This window comes from Choloepus didactylus, chromosome 9, assembly GCF_015220235.1.
Source record: "Choloepus didactylus isolate mChoDid1 chromosome 9, mChoDid1.pri, whole genome shotgun sequence".
In the NCBI taxonomy this organism is placed as follows: Eukaryota; Metazoa; Chordata; class Mammalia; order Pilosa; family Megalonychidae; genus Choloepus; species Choloepus didactylus.
In genome coordinates, this window is record NC_051315.1 from 7,175,854 (window position 1) to 7,190,140 (window position 14,287).

The 14,287-nt window shown below is 50.2% G+C and overlaps 1 protein-coding gene and 1 long non-coding RNA gene across 12 annotated transcripts in view; both read left to right on the forward strand.

The window, feature by feature from the left end:
* The first annotated feature begins 2,403 nt into the window (after positions 1 to 2,403).
* LOC119544026 lies at positions 2,404 to 11,273 on the forward strand. 4 transcript variants are annotated; one of them, XR_005218733.1, is made up of 7 exons: positions 2,404 to 2,621; positions 4,362 to 4,467; positions 6,818 to 6,916; positions 8,153 to 8,211; positions 8,343 to 8,524; positions 8,960 to 9,177; positions 11,089 to 11,273. It is a non-coding gene; the product is annotated as an uncharacterized LOC119544026 (long non-coding RNA). The 4 variants fall into 4 exon arrangements; XR_005218730.1 differs by lacking the exon at positions 11,089 to 11,273 and having other exon boundaries at positions 8,960 to 10,295; XR_005218731.1 differs by lacking the exons at positions 4,362 to 4,467; positions 11,089 to 11,273 and having other exon boundaries at positions 8,960 to 10,295.
* Positions 11,274 to 12,442: 1,169 nt separating this feature from the next.
* Positions 12,443 to 14,287, forward strand: part of BIN1 (bridging integrator 1) — a 58,869-nt gene continuing 57,024 nt past the window's right edge. The window contains exon 1 of one of the 8 annotated variants that reach the window (XM_037849003.1): positions 12,443 to 12,994. In XM_037849003.1, the coding sequence (XP_037704931.1) occupies positions 12,911 to 12,994 (84 nt within the window). In that variant the 5' untranslated portion in view covers positions 12,443 to 12,910. The remainder of the gene's footprint in view (positions 12,995 to 14,287) is intronic. The other 7 variants (XR_005218722.1, XR_005218725.1, XR_005218724.1 and 4 more) reach the window with 7 other exon arrangements.

The following is a 14,287-nucleotide window of genomic DNA, read 5'->3' on the forward strand; positions in this document are numbered from 1 at the left end:
TGCCACCACCTAAGTGAACTGAATATCACCAATAATGGGAAACCTGGACATGTGGTACCTCCTGAGGTACAGGAGTGTGAGGTACACAGCATCACCAATGAAGTATTCCTGTGGAAAAGTGTTTAGGTGTAACATCCAGTTTATAGTAAATCCAGGTGATAAATAAACAAGTGAAACCAAACCCCGAGGAAACAAAGTTCAGAATAAGGACATGGTATAAGACAACTGACCTGGTTTTCTCACACAGACAATATCATACCTCCCTCCCCTCACAAATAGTGGTGGGGGTGTCATTCAAAATTGACTACAATGACCCAGAAATAATTAAATGTAATGTGCGAGCTATATATAGTACATAGTTTACATTACGGATCAGTTTGTGTTGTACAGTCCTATGTTTCTTTTTTTTTAAATTTTTATTCTAGTAACATATATGCAATCTAAAATTTCCCCTCTTAACCACGTATAACTCGGCGGTATTAATTATATTCACAACGTTGTGTTACCATCACCACTGTCCATTACCAAAACTTTTCCATCAACCCAAACAGAGACTCAATACCAATTAAGTATTAACTCCCCATTCCCCACCCTACCCTCTAGTTACTTCATATCAGAACGATCATATGATATTTATTTTTTGTGTGTGTATTTGGCTTATTTCACTCAAAATGATGTCTGCTAGGTTCATCCAGTTGTCCATGTATCAAAGCCTTACTCCTTTTTATGACTGAATAGTATTCCATTGTATGTACACACCACATTTTGTTATCCATTCATTGGTTGGTGGACACTTGGGTTGCTTCCATCTTTTGGCAATTGTGAATAATGTTGATAAGAACATTGGTGTGCAAATATCTGTTTGAGTCCCTGCCTTCAATCCTTTTGGGTCCGTCCCTAGAAATGGGATTGCCAGATCATATTGTAATTCTTATACCTAACTTTCTGAGGAACCACCACAGTTTTCCACGGCAGCTATATCATTTTACATTCCTACTATCATTGAACAAGTGTTTCTATTTCTCCATGTCCTCTCCAACATTTGCTATTTTCCGTTTTTTCAAATAGCAACCCTTCTAGTGGTTGTGAAATGGTATCTTGTTGTGGTTTTGATTTTCACTTCCCTGATGGTTAATGATTGTTGAGCATCTTTTCACGTGCTTATTGGTCATTAGTGTATTTTCTTTGGAGAAATGACTATACAAGTCCTTTGCCCACATTTTAGTTGGGTGGTTTGCCCTTTTGATGTTGAGTTGTAGGAGTTCTTTATATGTTCTGTATATTAAACCCTTATCAGATATGTGATTTGCTACTATCTTCTCCCATTCTGTAAGCTTGTCTTTTCACTTTCTTAGTAATGTCCTTTGATTTACAGAAGTTTTTACTTTTGAGGAAGTCTATCTTATCTGGTTTTTCTTTTGTTGCCTGTGCTTTTGGTGTAAAGTCTAAGAATCTATTACCTAATACAAAGTTCAGAAGATTTTCCTGTATGTTTTCTCCTAAGAATTTTATGGTTTTAGCTCTTATATTTTAGGTCTTTGATCCCTTTTGAGTTAAGTTTGGTATGTGGTATGAAATAGGGGTCCGTCTTCATTCTTTTGCATGTGGATTTCCAGTTGTCCCAGAACCATTTGTTGGAGAAACTATTCTTTCCTCATTGTATGGACTTAACTCTCTTGTCAAAAATCAACTGGCCATAGACGTGTGGGTTTATTTCTGGACTCTCACTTCTATTCCACTCGTCTATAAATCTATCTTTATACCAGTACCATGCTGTTTTAATTATTTTAGTTTTGTAGTTAAGTTTTAAAATTGGGAGGCAAAAGTTCTCCAATCTTGTTCTTATTTTTTCAAGATGGTTTTGGCTATTTGGGGTCCCTTGCAATGCCTTATGAATTTGAAGATCAGCTTTTCCATTTCTGCAAAAAAGGCTTTTGGGCATTTGATAGAGATTGCATTGAATCTGTAGATCCCTCTGGGTGGATCTTAATTTTAATGTTGTCTTCCACTCTATGAAGACATTTAGGTCTTCTTCTCTTAGGTCTCCTTTAATTTCTTTCAGCAATGTTTCCTAGTTTGCAGTGTATGTCTTTCACCTCCTTGTTTAGATGCTATTGGAAATGGAATTGTTTTCTTAATTTCCTCTTCAGATTCTTCATTACTCATGTCAAGAAACTCACCTGGTGTTTGCACAACCCCTACATGAGAATCACACGTGCGGGTGGGATGGATTCCCATTCTTTGTGGATCTGTCTGGTCGCTCTGAGGGTACACTGATGAAATCAACAGTGCTTGCCCCAGAGGAGGGCTTCCCCTAATCAGAGACTGTACAAGGAACAGAAACCTCTTCCACTATCTACCTCCCACTCTTGTTCTCTTCTTCCCCCGAACACTTGAGCTCATTACACACCAGATGCTGTTGGGCCCTGGTGTGGGCTCCCTGGTTGGGAGAGGCCGATCCTGATACGGGCGGGAAGTGCTGTGCCATCTCGGAGAAAGGGCACTGGTCCAGCTGGCAGGCTTCGGGGAGACTTCCTGGATGGCTGAGTCTCCAACCCAGCCTGGAAAGATGAGCTGGAGCCCTTGAGGCAAAGAAGGGGTGGTGCTGGTTCAGACAGAGGGTGAGCCTGGGAGCTGCAGAGGCTGGCGGGGGCCCGGCCAAGGGGGCTTGTGGACTAATCTAAGATATTTGAAACTTATTCTAAAAATCTCCAGTGGGGCAGTACAGGGCAGGTGAGTGATGTGGTCAGATGAACGGTTTAGGAAGTCTGTCCTGGGCAGTGTGGAGGCGCAGGGTTGGAGAGGGCAAGGCCAGGGTCAAAGAAGAAGTCGACACTGTGAGAGGTGGGGAGGCCTTTACTTGGGCAGAGACCAGTGGGTGGAGAAGAGGACTCTAAGGAAGGGTGTGTTGGGAAGCAGGGCTAATCAGGGCCTAGAGATAAAGGGTGCGAGTGTGCGTGTGGGACGGCAGGCATGTATGCACCCTCAAGGGCTAGTTAGTGGTGTTGGCTGGGGTTGGTGTAGACAGAGTGCAGCAGTAACAGTCTGCTTGTTGGAGACAACTCTGGGAGCTCAGAGCATCTCTGGAACACGGCATCCTCCTGGCTGCCAAAGTGTCCCTGCTTGGACCCTGGGGGAGGGTGGGCCCAGCCTAGCTCATCCCTCCAGCTCCTCTGAGCTGCCGGGCCAAGAGCCTGCTCACTGCTCTGGAACGTCTTAGTCCCTGCAGAGGACCTGGGGGGCAGGACTTTTAGAATGGGAAGGTCAAGGTTTTAGCTCCAGGGACCCCATCCCCCACCCCCTTAAGGAGATGCAGCTCCAGTTAATGAGGCCCCAGAAATTAGGGCCCCACATGGGGCAGTTGTTTCTTCCAAAAGTGTCTGGGTGTGTGCGGTGTCTGCAAAAGTCTGTTCAAAAATTTCTACCCTTGTTAAGGTTTCCCTCCCACTTGTAGGAGTTTCGGCCACAGGCCAAATTTTGTGCTCTTACTGACCACAGGTAGTTCCCAGGGGAGAGTGTGTCTCCTTGCAGACTGGGCTCCCTGTGCCTGAGCAGGAGGCTGTCTCTCTGCGTGCATCTCCACGTCCAGAGCTGCCAGGCTGGGTGCCCACTGCTGAGATTTCTCTACCTGGGTGACAGAATTCACCAACAGCCTGTTTCTGCACTTAGAGGGAAGCTGTACCAGGGCCTTGTTAAATGCAAAAAATCACAGTCCTGGTTCGTTTGCATGTGTGGAGTTGGCACAAACCATCACGTACATATCCAAAGTCCATATCCATGGCACAGGCTTGTGTTTGGGGTGCTGACCCAGGCCTCTCCCCTCCACGTTGCCCGTGAGCCCACCCTCTCCTGTTCCAGCAGTGGACGGGGCCCTCTGCTTTCATTCCTTCAGGGAACGGACCCAATGCTTGGCTTTGGGGAGTTTATAAAAGCCGGGACAGACGAGGGGCAGCACCTACCTGAGGAGTTAGGCCAGGGCAGGGCTTCCTCTCGCCAGACCACAGAGTGATTCTCAGGGTGGGACTGCAGAGAGCCGGGGGAAGTGAAGAGGATGGTGATGCTTCTAGGCTCCTGGGAGAGGTCCTGACCCTGCTGCTGGGAGCAGGGTGGGGGTGACAGGACGCCCAGCTAGGTTTGGAGAATCCCCCAGTCCTCGTGGAGAGGGCAGGGGGATGTGGGTCCGTTCTGTGAGGCCAGTGGGCCTAAGGGAGTCCTGGGCAGTTCCCCATAGGCCCAACCTGGTAGGAGGAGCACAGCTGTTCCTTCTGTCTGTCCACTCGCCCGAGAGGGCCACCGCAGAGGGGCCTCCCAAAACCCAAATCACAGGGAACACAGGATGTCTCTCCCATGCCCTGGAACAGACCTGAGAGGCAGCTGTGTGGGGGACACAGCCCGAATGAAGAGAGCAGGGCAGGAGCAGGCCGCCGTGTATGGAAGTGACCAGAAGAAGATGCATCTGAGGACCAGGTACCCCCTGCAACTCCAGTACCACATGCTGGGTGGGTCTGGGGAAAGAGAGGGGGCCCAGGAAGGGCCTACTGGTGCAAGAAGGGCTTGAATGAGGAGAGAGAAGGAGAGCAAGCCTTTTTTGCACCCCAGGGCTGTGGATTGACGTTTTTCTGTCCTCACTACTTATGAAGGCACTTATTTTCAGCCATTTCTTATTTTGAGGAAGCATTGTTGTGTTTTGTGGGCAGAGCCCATTGAATTGGACATTGTCAGATGTTTACTCAGAATGAACAAAACCTATTATGTTCTGTGTCCTACTCTTGTCAAATGTAAAATGCGAGAAACATGATTTCATTGCCAGAGTGCGCTGGCCATCTGCACTCTTGTCAATGGGCATCCCAGGCAGCACCGGGCCCCCTGAGGCACGAGATCCAGCCAGCCAGGGCTCAGCCAGGTCCTGGTGCTACCCCTGGCTCCCAGCTCCGGGAACCAAGCTGGGGTGGTAGCAGCTGGCTCTAGAAGCAATACAGGTTAGCAGAAACCAACTGGAACATCGTATCCATACCTAACGCAGCCAATGTCGGCTGGAGAGAGGGAGGAGGGACAAGGGTAGGGCCTGCAGGAAAAAGAAGATCAGGGAGGAGGTGTTGGTGGAATGCACTCCACCCTCCTTGTCCATCCTGGGCTGGCCCCGCCAATAGCCTGGTTCAGGGGCTGTGTCTAGCGTTCATTCTCTGAGCACCTGCTCCGATCCGGCCTCATGGAGGCTGTCGGGGTTAGAGCTAAGCAGACCCAGGCCTGGCCTCTCAGGAGGCACTAGTTAAAGGCTGTGGTGCTCAAACTGAGCCTTGCGTTTGCTCCTTGCACAGGGACTTAGCGTTTCTTAACTTAGAGTCTGAACAGGAAATGATTCTTGCCCCCAAAATGAGTGTAACCTCCTCCATCTCTGATCAGCACAAGGCAAGGGGGAACACAGATATCGGTACTGTCAGAGGTTAAGGATTGGTTCCCAGAGTGCCTTTCCCCCTGTCATGATGGGGGAGGATGGGTGTGTGAAAAAGGCAACCCCAGGAATCTGGGGGGAGACAGAGGAGGGTCCCTTAACCCCACCCAGGTTGATGGGACAAAGAAGAGCCTCCAAAGGAGGTGACATCTGAGCTGGGTATTTAAGGGTGAGGAAGGTTGCTGAGTAGCCAGGTGAAGAAATGAAGGGAGATGTGTTGGGGTGTCCCGTATGTGTGCACATGTCTTTGGGAAGAATATATTCAAAGCCCTACTATGTGTCAGGGCCCATCTGGGCTGGGCTGAGATGGAGACATGTCTGCCCTGGGCTTGGGCAGCCCTTTCCACCCAGGTATATATGTGCATAAATAAATATTTTACACACACACACACACACACACACACACACACACACACACACACACAAAATGAACTTGGGGTGGAAGAAGAGATGAGAGAAAGAAAGCTAAAAAGAAAAGGAATCACAATTTGCCTCTGAGGAGAATTGTTCATAAGGAAGAAAGGAGGAATCTGGTATGAGGGAGGAAGCGGCCTGGGTGAGTTCCAGTTGCTCCCCATTCGCACATTTGGTGTTCTCAGTTTTTGTAATTTTAGCCACTCCTGTGGGTGTGGAGTGTCAACTCATTGGGGTTTTATTTTGCATTTCCCTAAAGACTAATGAAGCTGAGCACCTTCTCATGTGTGTATTGATTATTTGTATATCTTCAAATTGTTTGCCTTTTTTGTTTTTAATTGGGTTGTTTATCTTTTTGTTATTGAGTTAGAACAGCTCTTTACATATTATGGATTTGAGTCCTTTGTTAGATGTATGTATCACGAGTATGTTTTACTGAGTGGATGGCCTTTTTGTTTTCATAATGGTGTCTTTGGAAGAGCAGATGTTTTTAATTTTGGAGAAATCCCACTTATTAACTTTTAGTGGTAGTGTAATATTATGGCATACCGAAATGCAGAAATTCACTTACTTAAACAATCTGTACTTAGATATTTAGGCTTTTTCCAACTTTTCACTATTTTCTGCCCCATTGGGAAGAACATCATTGTACTCAGGATTGTATTCTCAGGACCAAGTCTCAGATGCCTCTCAGGCTGCAAATGCTTCTAAGGCTGTTGTTACGTGCCGTGAAATTCCTTTCCAAGGGCACTGGGTGTGCATTGCACTCCCCCCAACAAGCAGGCACAATAACTTGCAAATGAAGCTGTTTCAAGGAACCAACCAGTTCTCTCAAGGGTCCCCACAGTTGGGCCTGTTTGTTTGTATATAAGTAAACCTTTATAGGAATGCTTAAAAATGTCCCTGTGTAACCTTTGGCCACTCTTTGTTTAGCAAACTCTTTTTTTATAGATCACATAAAGAGGATTACTGTAAGTTCCCAGTGACCAGTTCCAAAGAGTGGATCGTACTTCTGGGAGAACTAAGCAGTGACCTGTTGAAGAAAGAGTGGTGGGTAAAGTGCTGTTGGCTCTTCTGCAGCTCTATTCACCCATCTGTAAAACTGGCAGCTGCCTCCTGGGTCTCACCAGCAATCAGGGGCACACACCAGATTAACTAGGAGACACTTCCTGACCATCAGGACTGGATGTCACAACAATAGCTCCCATTTACTGAGCCACCACCTGCTGAGCCTGAGGCCAGAGACTGCCCCAAGTTACCTCTTACTCTTAACAACAATCTCGCCTAGTGAGTGTCATTGTTGCATTCAAAAGACAAGGGCAGTGACTGGCCCAAGGGAACTCAACTAAGACGGACAGAGCCATGCTCTAAAGCCTGTGCTGTCATTGCTGTTGTTTCCTCTGTCTCCTGCCTTTTAGCAATATCGTAGATGACTCAGAGGTCAACACAGATTTAAAGATGTGGGGGAGAAACACAAGCAAGATGGTTATCATAAAAAAAATTTGCCCTTGGAGACTAAATCCTCCTTTTACTGGTGGCAAAAGTGACCGGTTAACTTTCTGCTGGAAGCCTTAGAAATACCCTGAGACTAGTTGATGGCCCAGTTGGAATTGAACTAGTTGGAGTTGGGCTAGTTGGAGTTGGACTATTTGGAGCTGGGCTATTTGGAGCTGGGCTAGTTAGAGTTGGGCTAGTTGGAGGTAGACTAGTTGGAGTTGGACTAGATGGAGCTGGTCTAGCTGGAGCTGGACCAGTTGGAGTTAGGCTAGTTGGAGGTGGGCTAGTTGGAGGCCTATGCCACAGGCCCCTCTGGTTAAATTGGATTAAGGCTGGAGCTGAACATCTGGTCAGCAGGTTTTGGAGGTCAGAAGATGCAGAGAGAGCGCCTTTCAGAAGACCTTCTGGGAGGTTGCCCTTCCATCTCTGTAAAGATCACTGAGGGGAACCTGGACAGGCTGCAGAACAGGTGGCAAGACATCTGTGTTCAGCCCCAGGCTGTGCACAGGTTGTGAACTGCATTCATTTTGTTCTTAGCCCCTCTTCCAACTTTATTCCAACTCTCACCCCTAACCTTGCCTACTGTCTGGGTGTAGTTATTTTTCCCCCTTTCTGTCTCACCAGTGTCCAGGTTTGGGCACTCAATCTTAATCCTGATGAGTATGTAAAGGCTCTCAATAGAGGCTCTAACCTGAAGATACCTGTTGTATGAGGGATCCATTCGAGTTGCCTCTTACAAGGATGTTATTATGATAACAGTGGATTAATCATGCCCTCTTTTGGTTGCAGCTGACTTCAAATTGACTTCAGCAAAAAGAGAATATGTTGGCTCAAGTAGCTGGATAACTGTGAGTGTGTCGGGGGGTGGGAGGTGGAGGTGGGGTGGGGGGTGGGATTCAGGCATGGCTGGAACCAAGTTCTCAATCATTATCAATACTTCTCTCTTCCTCTCTTGACCCTGGTTGACCTCATCTTCTAGGCAGGATGTTTCCAAGTGGAGGGCAGGCTGGCCTCTGGAGACTCTAGACACCCTCCCTCCTTAGCAGCCCAAGCAGAAGAGGGATCTTCTGCCTCTTACAAGCAGGACTCAGTGCAGGGAAGGCTCTTGTTGGCTCTGCTTGGCACATGGGCTCATTCTTGAGCTGGCTGTTAGGACCCAGGGTAAGTGTGTACAAGTTTGGCGGGATGAGGCAATCCCACACGAGGGCCTCACCAACCACACCAAGAAACCAGGACAACCGGCCAGGCAGACAAAATGTATAGCATCTGCCGTGCACTAGATACAGCCACCCTTTATGAAGTCACTTCTAATACGCCAGGGGCTTCTCCTCAATAACCCAAAGGGTGTAATTGACTCCTGTATTACAGGGGCTTGAACAGCTTAAGAAACATACCCACAGATGGAAAAGGAGTAAGTGGAGGGGTTGGTTTCTGACCCCAGGTCTGTCTTTCCTTCCCACTATATCATGGCATGTTACCCGCAAGAGGGAGTGAAAACAATTGAGTCAGGGGCCCTTCTTGGATACCCTATCACAGATAGGCTGCCATGAAATAATGCTTCTGGAAAGCCAAGACCCCTTCTGGTTCTGCCTGCAGATTCTTCTGGATGCTGCGCGAGACAACCCCAGCCTGTCCCTGTAAGAGGGGATGCTTGCTGTCACTGAGGGAGGTGCAACGCCAGTTCTGTTCCAGAGCCCTCATGGGCCAGCGCTAACTGACTTCGGCTGTGTTCCTTTAGGAAAACCCATCTGCTCCCAGCCTCACTTCCTCCAACTCTGAAAGGACGGAAAAATGCCTGCTTCTCTTGAACACAGGTTCTTCTGACAGCTAAGAGTAAAAGCAAAATCTTATGATGATGATGAGGAGGAGGCAGTGGTGGTGGCTCCGGCCCTCTTACTCAATTCTATAATGACAGAAGGAAAATATGGGGGCCGGGCTCTTTTCTCTCCCTTTGCTTGTTTGTGCTCCTCATGGTTTAAAACATCACTTCCCCAATTCCTCACAGTTTAAACGTGGCTGGTCGGAAGGAACCGCTATACACCTTGCTCTCCCTCTCTCTCTGTTGTCTCTTTCTCCTTTCCCCCATTGTGGTTTCCCAAACTGTTGTCCTAGCAGACAGTTTCCCCATTTCAATTAGTACTTTTAATAACATTTCTTCTGATTACCAAAATAGTACATGTATAAAATTTGGAAAATAAAAAAGGAAGATGCAGGGGTAAAAAACTATCCAAATTGTTCTACCCAGGGAGATCAACCACATTTTGGATTTGACCCCATGCTATAAACAGTAAAATTGCAATTTAATGTCCTGCATTATTGTATTAACATCATGTCACAGGCATTTCCCCAACACAAAACCCTTCAGGAACTTTATTATTTTGGTAAACATTTCATGTGTGGCTATACAATAGTTAATCAGTCAGGTGGTAATTTTGGGTGCTTTCTGTTTTGCACTATTGTAAAGAATGTGAAGAACATTGGTGTTGCTGAAGCTTTGTTAAGGTTTTGAATTATTTCCTAGACTTGGGATTATAGGGTTAAAGAATATGAATATTTTGATGATTCTAAATACATACTGCAAGACTGCTTTCCAGAACCTTCGTATACATTTACACTCCCAGGGGCAGTATTTGAGAGTACCTGTCTCTCTGGTTTTGTTGAGTAGCATAATTTAAACAACAATTTGCTGATTTGATGAGTGGTAATTCAGTAATTTAATGAACACTTATTTCTGTTAAGACTGAACTTTTAACCTATTATTGATCATTTGAATCTCTAATTTTGTGAATTATCCATTCATACATTTTCCCATTTATGTATTGGGCTCAATGTTTTTCTTACGAATTTGTAAAGACTTTTGTTTTAAAAAATATTTCTCCTAGTTTTTTTAACTAATTTTTTATGTCAAATTTCTTTTCAAAATGGAAATAGCTGTATTTTCTTCTAAGAAATAATGGATTATCTTAAGTTTTAAAATATCAGATACTATAGAAAATCTTAAAAAAGAAAATAAAGATTGCCCACATTCCTACTGCATGGACTTCACCCGTATTAGCATTTTGGAGCATTTCCCTCCAAACTTTTCTCCTGCATTTGTGGTATTTTTATTTTTAATTAATGAAAATAAAAAATTTAATTTCTATGTACCCCAGAACTAGCATTTTTAATTTCATTATATCCTCCAGTGCTTTTGTGCTTAGGAAAGCTTTTCCTATTTAGAGATAGGACAAAGATCAGCTTACTTTAAAAATACCTTTGTTTTTCTTTTTTATTAGGAAGCCAACATAGTATATTACAGTATATTTAGGAAACTAAGGGGAAAAAATCTGCCATAATCACTGAATCTCAGCACATCTATTTCCTTTATGCCTTGTTTCTTCCAGTCTTTGATCATGAGCGTTGATTTTTATTTTTATGTGGTTGCAAGCAGGGCACTTGCACAGTTTTCTCCCTTTTCTTTTCCTCTCCTAATAATACCATAAGCCCCATTTTTGTCTTGCTGTGTAATCTCTGCCATGGTTGTTTCAGATGCTCCCTAAGGGTCCCTCTGGCCCCGGGCTGTCGCATAGCTGACCCTCTTCTGCTGAGCCACCTTCAGGTTGCTACCAGCTTTTTTTGTCAAGTGATATTTTCAAACACCAGAGTCCAGAGAAGCAGAATTTCCCTGTTCCCTGGGGGCAGAGGGTAACACAATTTAACTTCTGCCCATTTATTCCTTCCCTCAGTGGGGATGCTCCTAGAGAACGCTCAGAAGAACAACCAACATGAAGAAAGGACAGACACCGCGAGCTGAAAGGATGTTGAGCTTTCAGGAAGAAAGTTGCTTTCGGATGTCAAGCGGCTCCTGTCTGGGCTTTGTTTTTGTAACACGTGAATCGGACATGAGCTTATAATAATAACAATTACAGATGCCTTCCATTCCTGCAGTGGTGCTTTTCTGGGAGGGAATTGCCTGTAATGGCTGAGGGCTTCCGTGACAGGAAAGCTTGGGTCTGGATTCTCGGCTTGTGGTTTGCTCAGTGTGGCCTTCAACAATGATAAAAACAGACCTGGAGTGACAAGATCCCTTGGGGGCGCTAGCTGTGATGGGGAGAACCAGCAGGGTAGCCAGGAGCCAGGAGGGCCTTGTGGCCCAGGGAAGAGAGACCCGGCTGCAAGAACCCAGGAAGAACGTTTTTTTTCCCAAGGGCCTCAGTTTCCCCATCTGTATGAGGGGTCTGGTGTCTGTCTGCAAGAGCCCTTTCTGTTTTGGCATTTTGGGGTTGAAAGACTCCTCCAGGAAGCCTCCCGGGAACCCTCGCCTGGGGAGAGCTCTGCTCTGCTACCCCCACCCACACCCCACCCACAACCACCCTTGGTTCAACTCAGCCCACCTTCCCTGAAGCCAGAGTTGGTGTCCAGGTCGGCTATGCTCCTGACTTCAAGGGCAGCAAAGGGCCGTGGCCTCCTTCAGAGCCCCTGACAGGTTTGGAGGGGGTCAGCAGTCTCCATACTGTTTTAATTTAGAATACTTGCGTTGGTCCGTTGGCGAAGCCAGTTAGCAACACCCTTGTCTTGTCTATGAATAATGACCACTGGTCATTTTCATTTTCTTTCTTGCACCCACCGGGAGGCAGCGCAGCGTTCAGTGGTTAGGGGCCTGCGTGGTGGAGGCAGACATCCGGGCCTCATCTGTACATTGGTGATCATAAGGTGCTAATGCCTGTCAAACCGCAAGCGTTCGGTGATGTTGAGTGTTGTTATTTTAATAGTAATTATTAGCAAACTCGGAGACTGCGCGCCAGGTTGTCGGGGACTAGGCGCCAGGGACAGAGCTGGGAGGCGCCCGGAGCACCCAGGTGGAGCCTGGTGAGCACACCCGCCGGGAGGAGGCGGAGCGTCGGGCGCCGGGCCTGGAGCGAGGCGGAGGCTGGGGGCGGTGGAGCCCCGCGGGGAAGGAGAGGGGATTCCGCCTGGGCTCCCAGATTTCACCGGCGCGCACCGATCGCAGTCCGGGATCAGGGAGCTTTGACAGCGCCCCCCCCTCCCCCCTTCACCGCCAAATCTGGTCTCTCGTGCTGGGCTGCGGGAGGTGACTGCTGGGGAGCAGGACTAAAGCGCCAGGCCCGCGGCGGCACGCTGGACCCAGGAGTGTCGTATTAGTCCCCGCCCCGGGGTGGTGTTACCGGAGCGTCCCGGGAGTCCCGCTCGTCGCAGCCCGTGCACCCGTGCGCTCTGCTCGCTCCTCGCCTGCCAGGCGGTTCCGGCGCCCGGGGTGGCCCCTTTAAAAGGCAGGGTCTTGCCCGGAGGGGGCGGGCGGGGGGCGCTGACCGTCGCCCGAGGCCCGGCCCCTCCCTCCGTCCGTCCCTCCCTCCCTCGGTCCCCGCGTCGCTCGCTGGCTCGCCGCTGGCCGGGCGCACACTCCGCCTCCGTCAGTCGGCGCCGCCGTGCAGTGCGCGGCGTGGAGCGGGAGCCGGGGCCGGGCGCGCAGCCGGGACTGGGGGTGGGAGCCGGCGCGCACGGCCTCCGCGCCAGATCGCCGCCGCCACCGGCGAGGCCCGAGCCGCGATGGCCGAGCTGGGCAGCAAGGGGGTGACAGCGGGGAAGATCGCCAGCAACGTGCAGAAGAAGCTCACCCGCGCGCAGGAAAAGGTGAGCGAGCTCGAGCCGTCCCGGCCACCTGTCCCCTCCCCCGCCCCCGCGACCGCTCCTCGCCCGGGTTTGGGGAGCTGTCACCCCCGACCGCTGCCTAGGGCCTTCGGGGTCTCCAGGAGGCGCCCCCTGCGCGCAGGCGCCCTGCTTGGCCCGCGTCCTGTGTCACCACTCCCGGCGGGGACGGGAGAGGGCGCAGCTGTCGCCCCCTCCCCCCCACGCCCCTGGCTTCCCCCTCCCCCGGCCGCTAGATACCTTCGCGGCTTGTCGCGGAGAAGGGCGGCCCATGAACCGGCTCTAGGCGGGATCGCGAGGGCCAGCTCACCTCCCCTGGAGGCCGAGGGCCGGGAGACGAGGAGACCACTCCCAGCAGTCCAGGCCAACGCGCGGGAGCCAGGCGGCGCCGGGACTGGGGATGGGAGGGAGCCCTGTGCTCCCCACTCCCACGGCCACTGGACCCCGGAATCCCGAGGCGGGTCGCCAGGGTGCTCTCCAGCCCCCTGGGCTGCCCGTGAATCCCTTCTGGCCCCCTCCTTCTCCGCCCTTTTTTCCCGGCGGCCGAAGGCCGGGTCGGGTTTCCTCTCCCGAAAGGTGCCCGTGGCCTGGACGCTCCGGCCGGGCCCCGCGGGAGCAGAGCGCCCCTTGGGGAGGTGCCCGCGCCGGAGCAGGGGCTCCGGGTTCCGGCGACTGGGCACGGAGCGTCGGCTCAGGCGTGGGAACCCTCCACCCGGGAGGAGGGTCAGCGGCCGGCGAGGGGTGCGGAGAGCGCCGCAGGTCCCTCCTGGAATCGCCGCCTGCGGGTCCTCGACCCTCCCCGCGGCGCTAGGGAAACCCGAGCCCAGGGCGCCCAGAGCGACTCCCGGTGGACGAGGGATGGAGCCGGGTTTCCCCCGGGCACCCTGACTGTGCAGGAAATGCAGAAAGGGGAGGTGCGCGGGGGTCCGCTTTCCAGCCCCGGCCACCTCGGGCTGACTGAATTGAATTACGCCAGCCGCTGACGCCACTTCCCCTGCCGACTCCGATCTGAAATCTGAGATTGCAGAATCTGCTCTCCGGCCCTGGGTGGCCTTGTGGTGCCCCCCACCGAGGCCTGGCCCTCTCCTGTCCGTCGCGCAGCCCGGAGCGGACCCAGGGATGGGCCGGCCTTCCCTTGCCCAGTCTTGTGGCTGTTTATAAACAATGACTTTTGCAGCTGGGGCCTGCGGGTTCCCTAAGGATGCAACCACGTGATGGGGGGGGGTGCAGCGGCGAGAGCTTCCCCTGCGCCTCCCTCGGAGCCCTGCTGCTCATCCC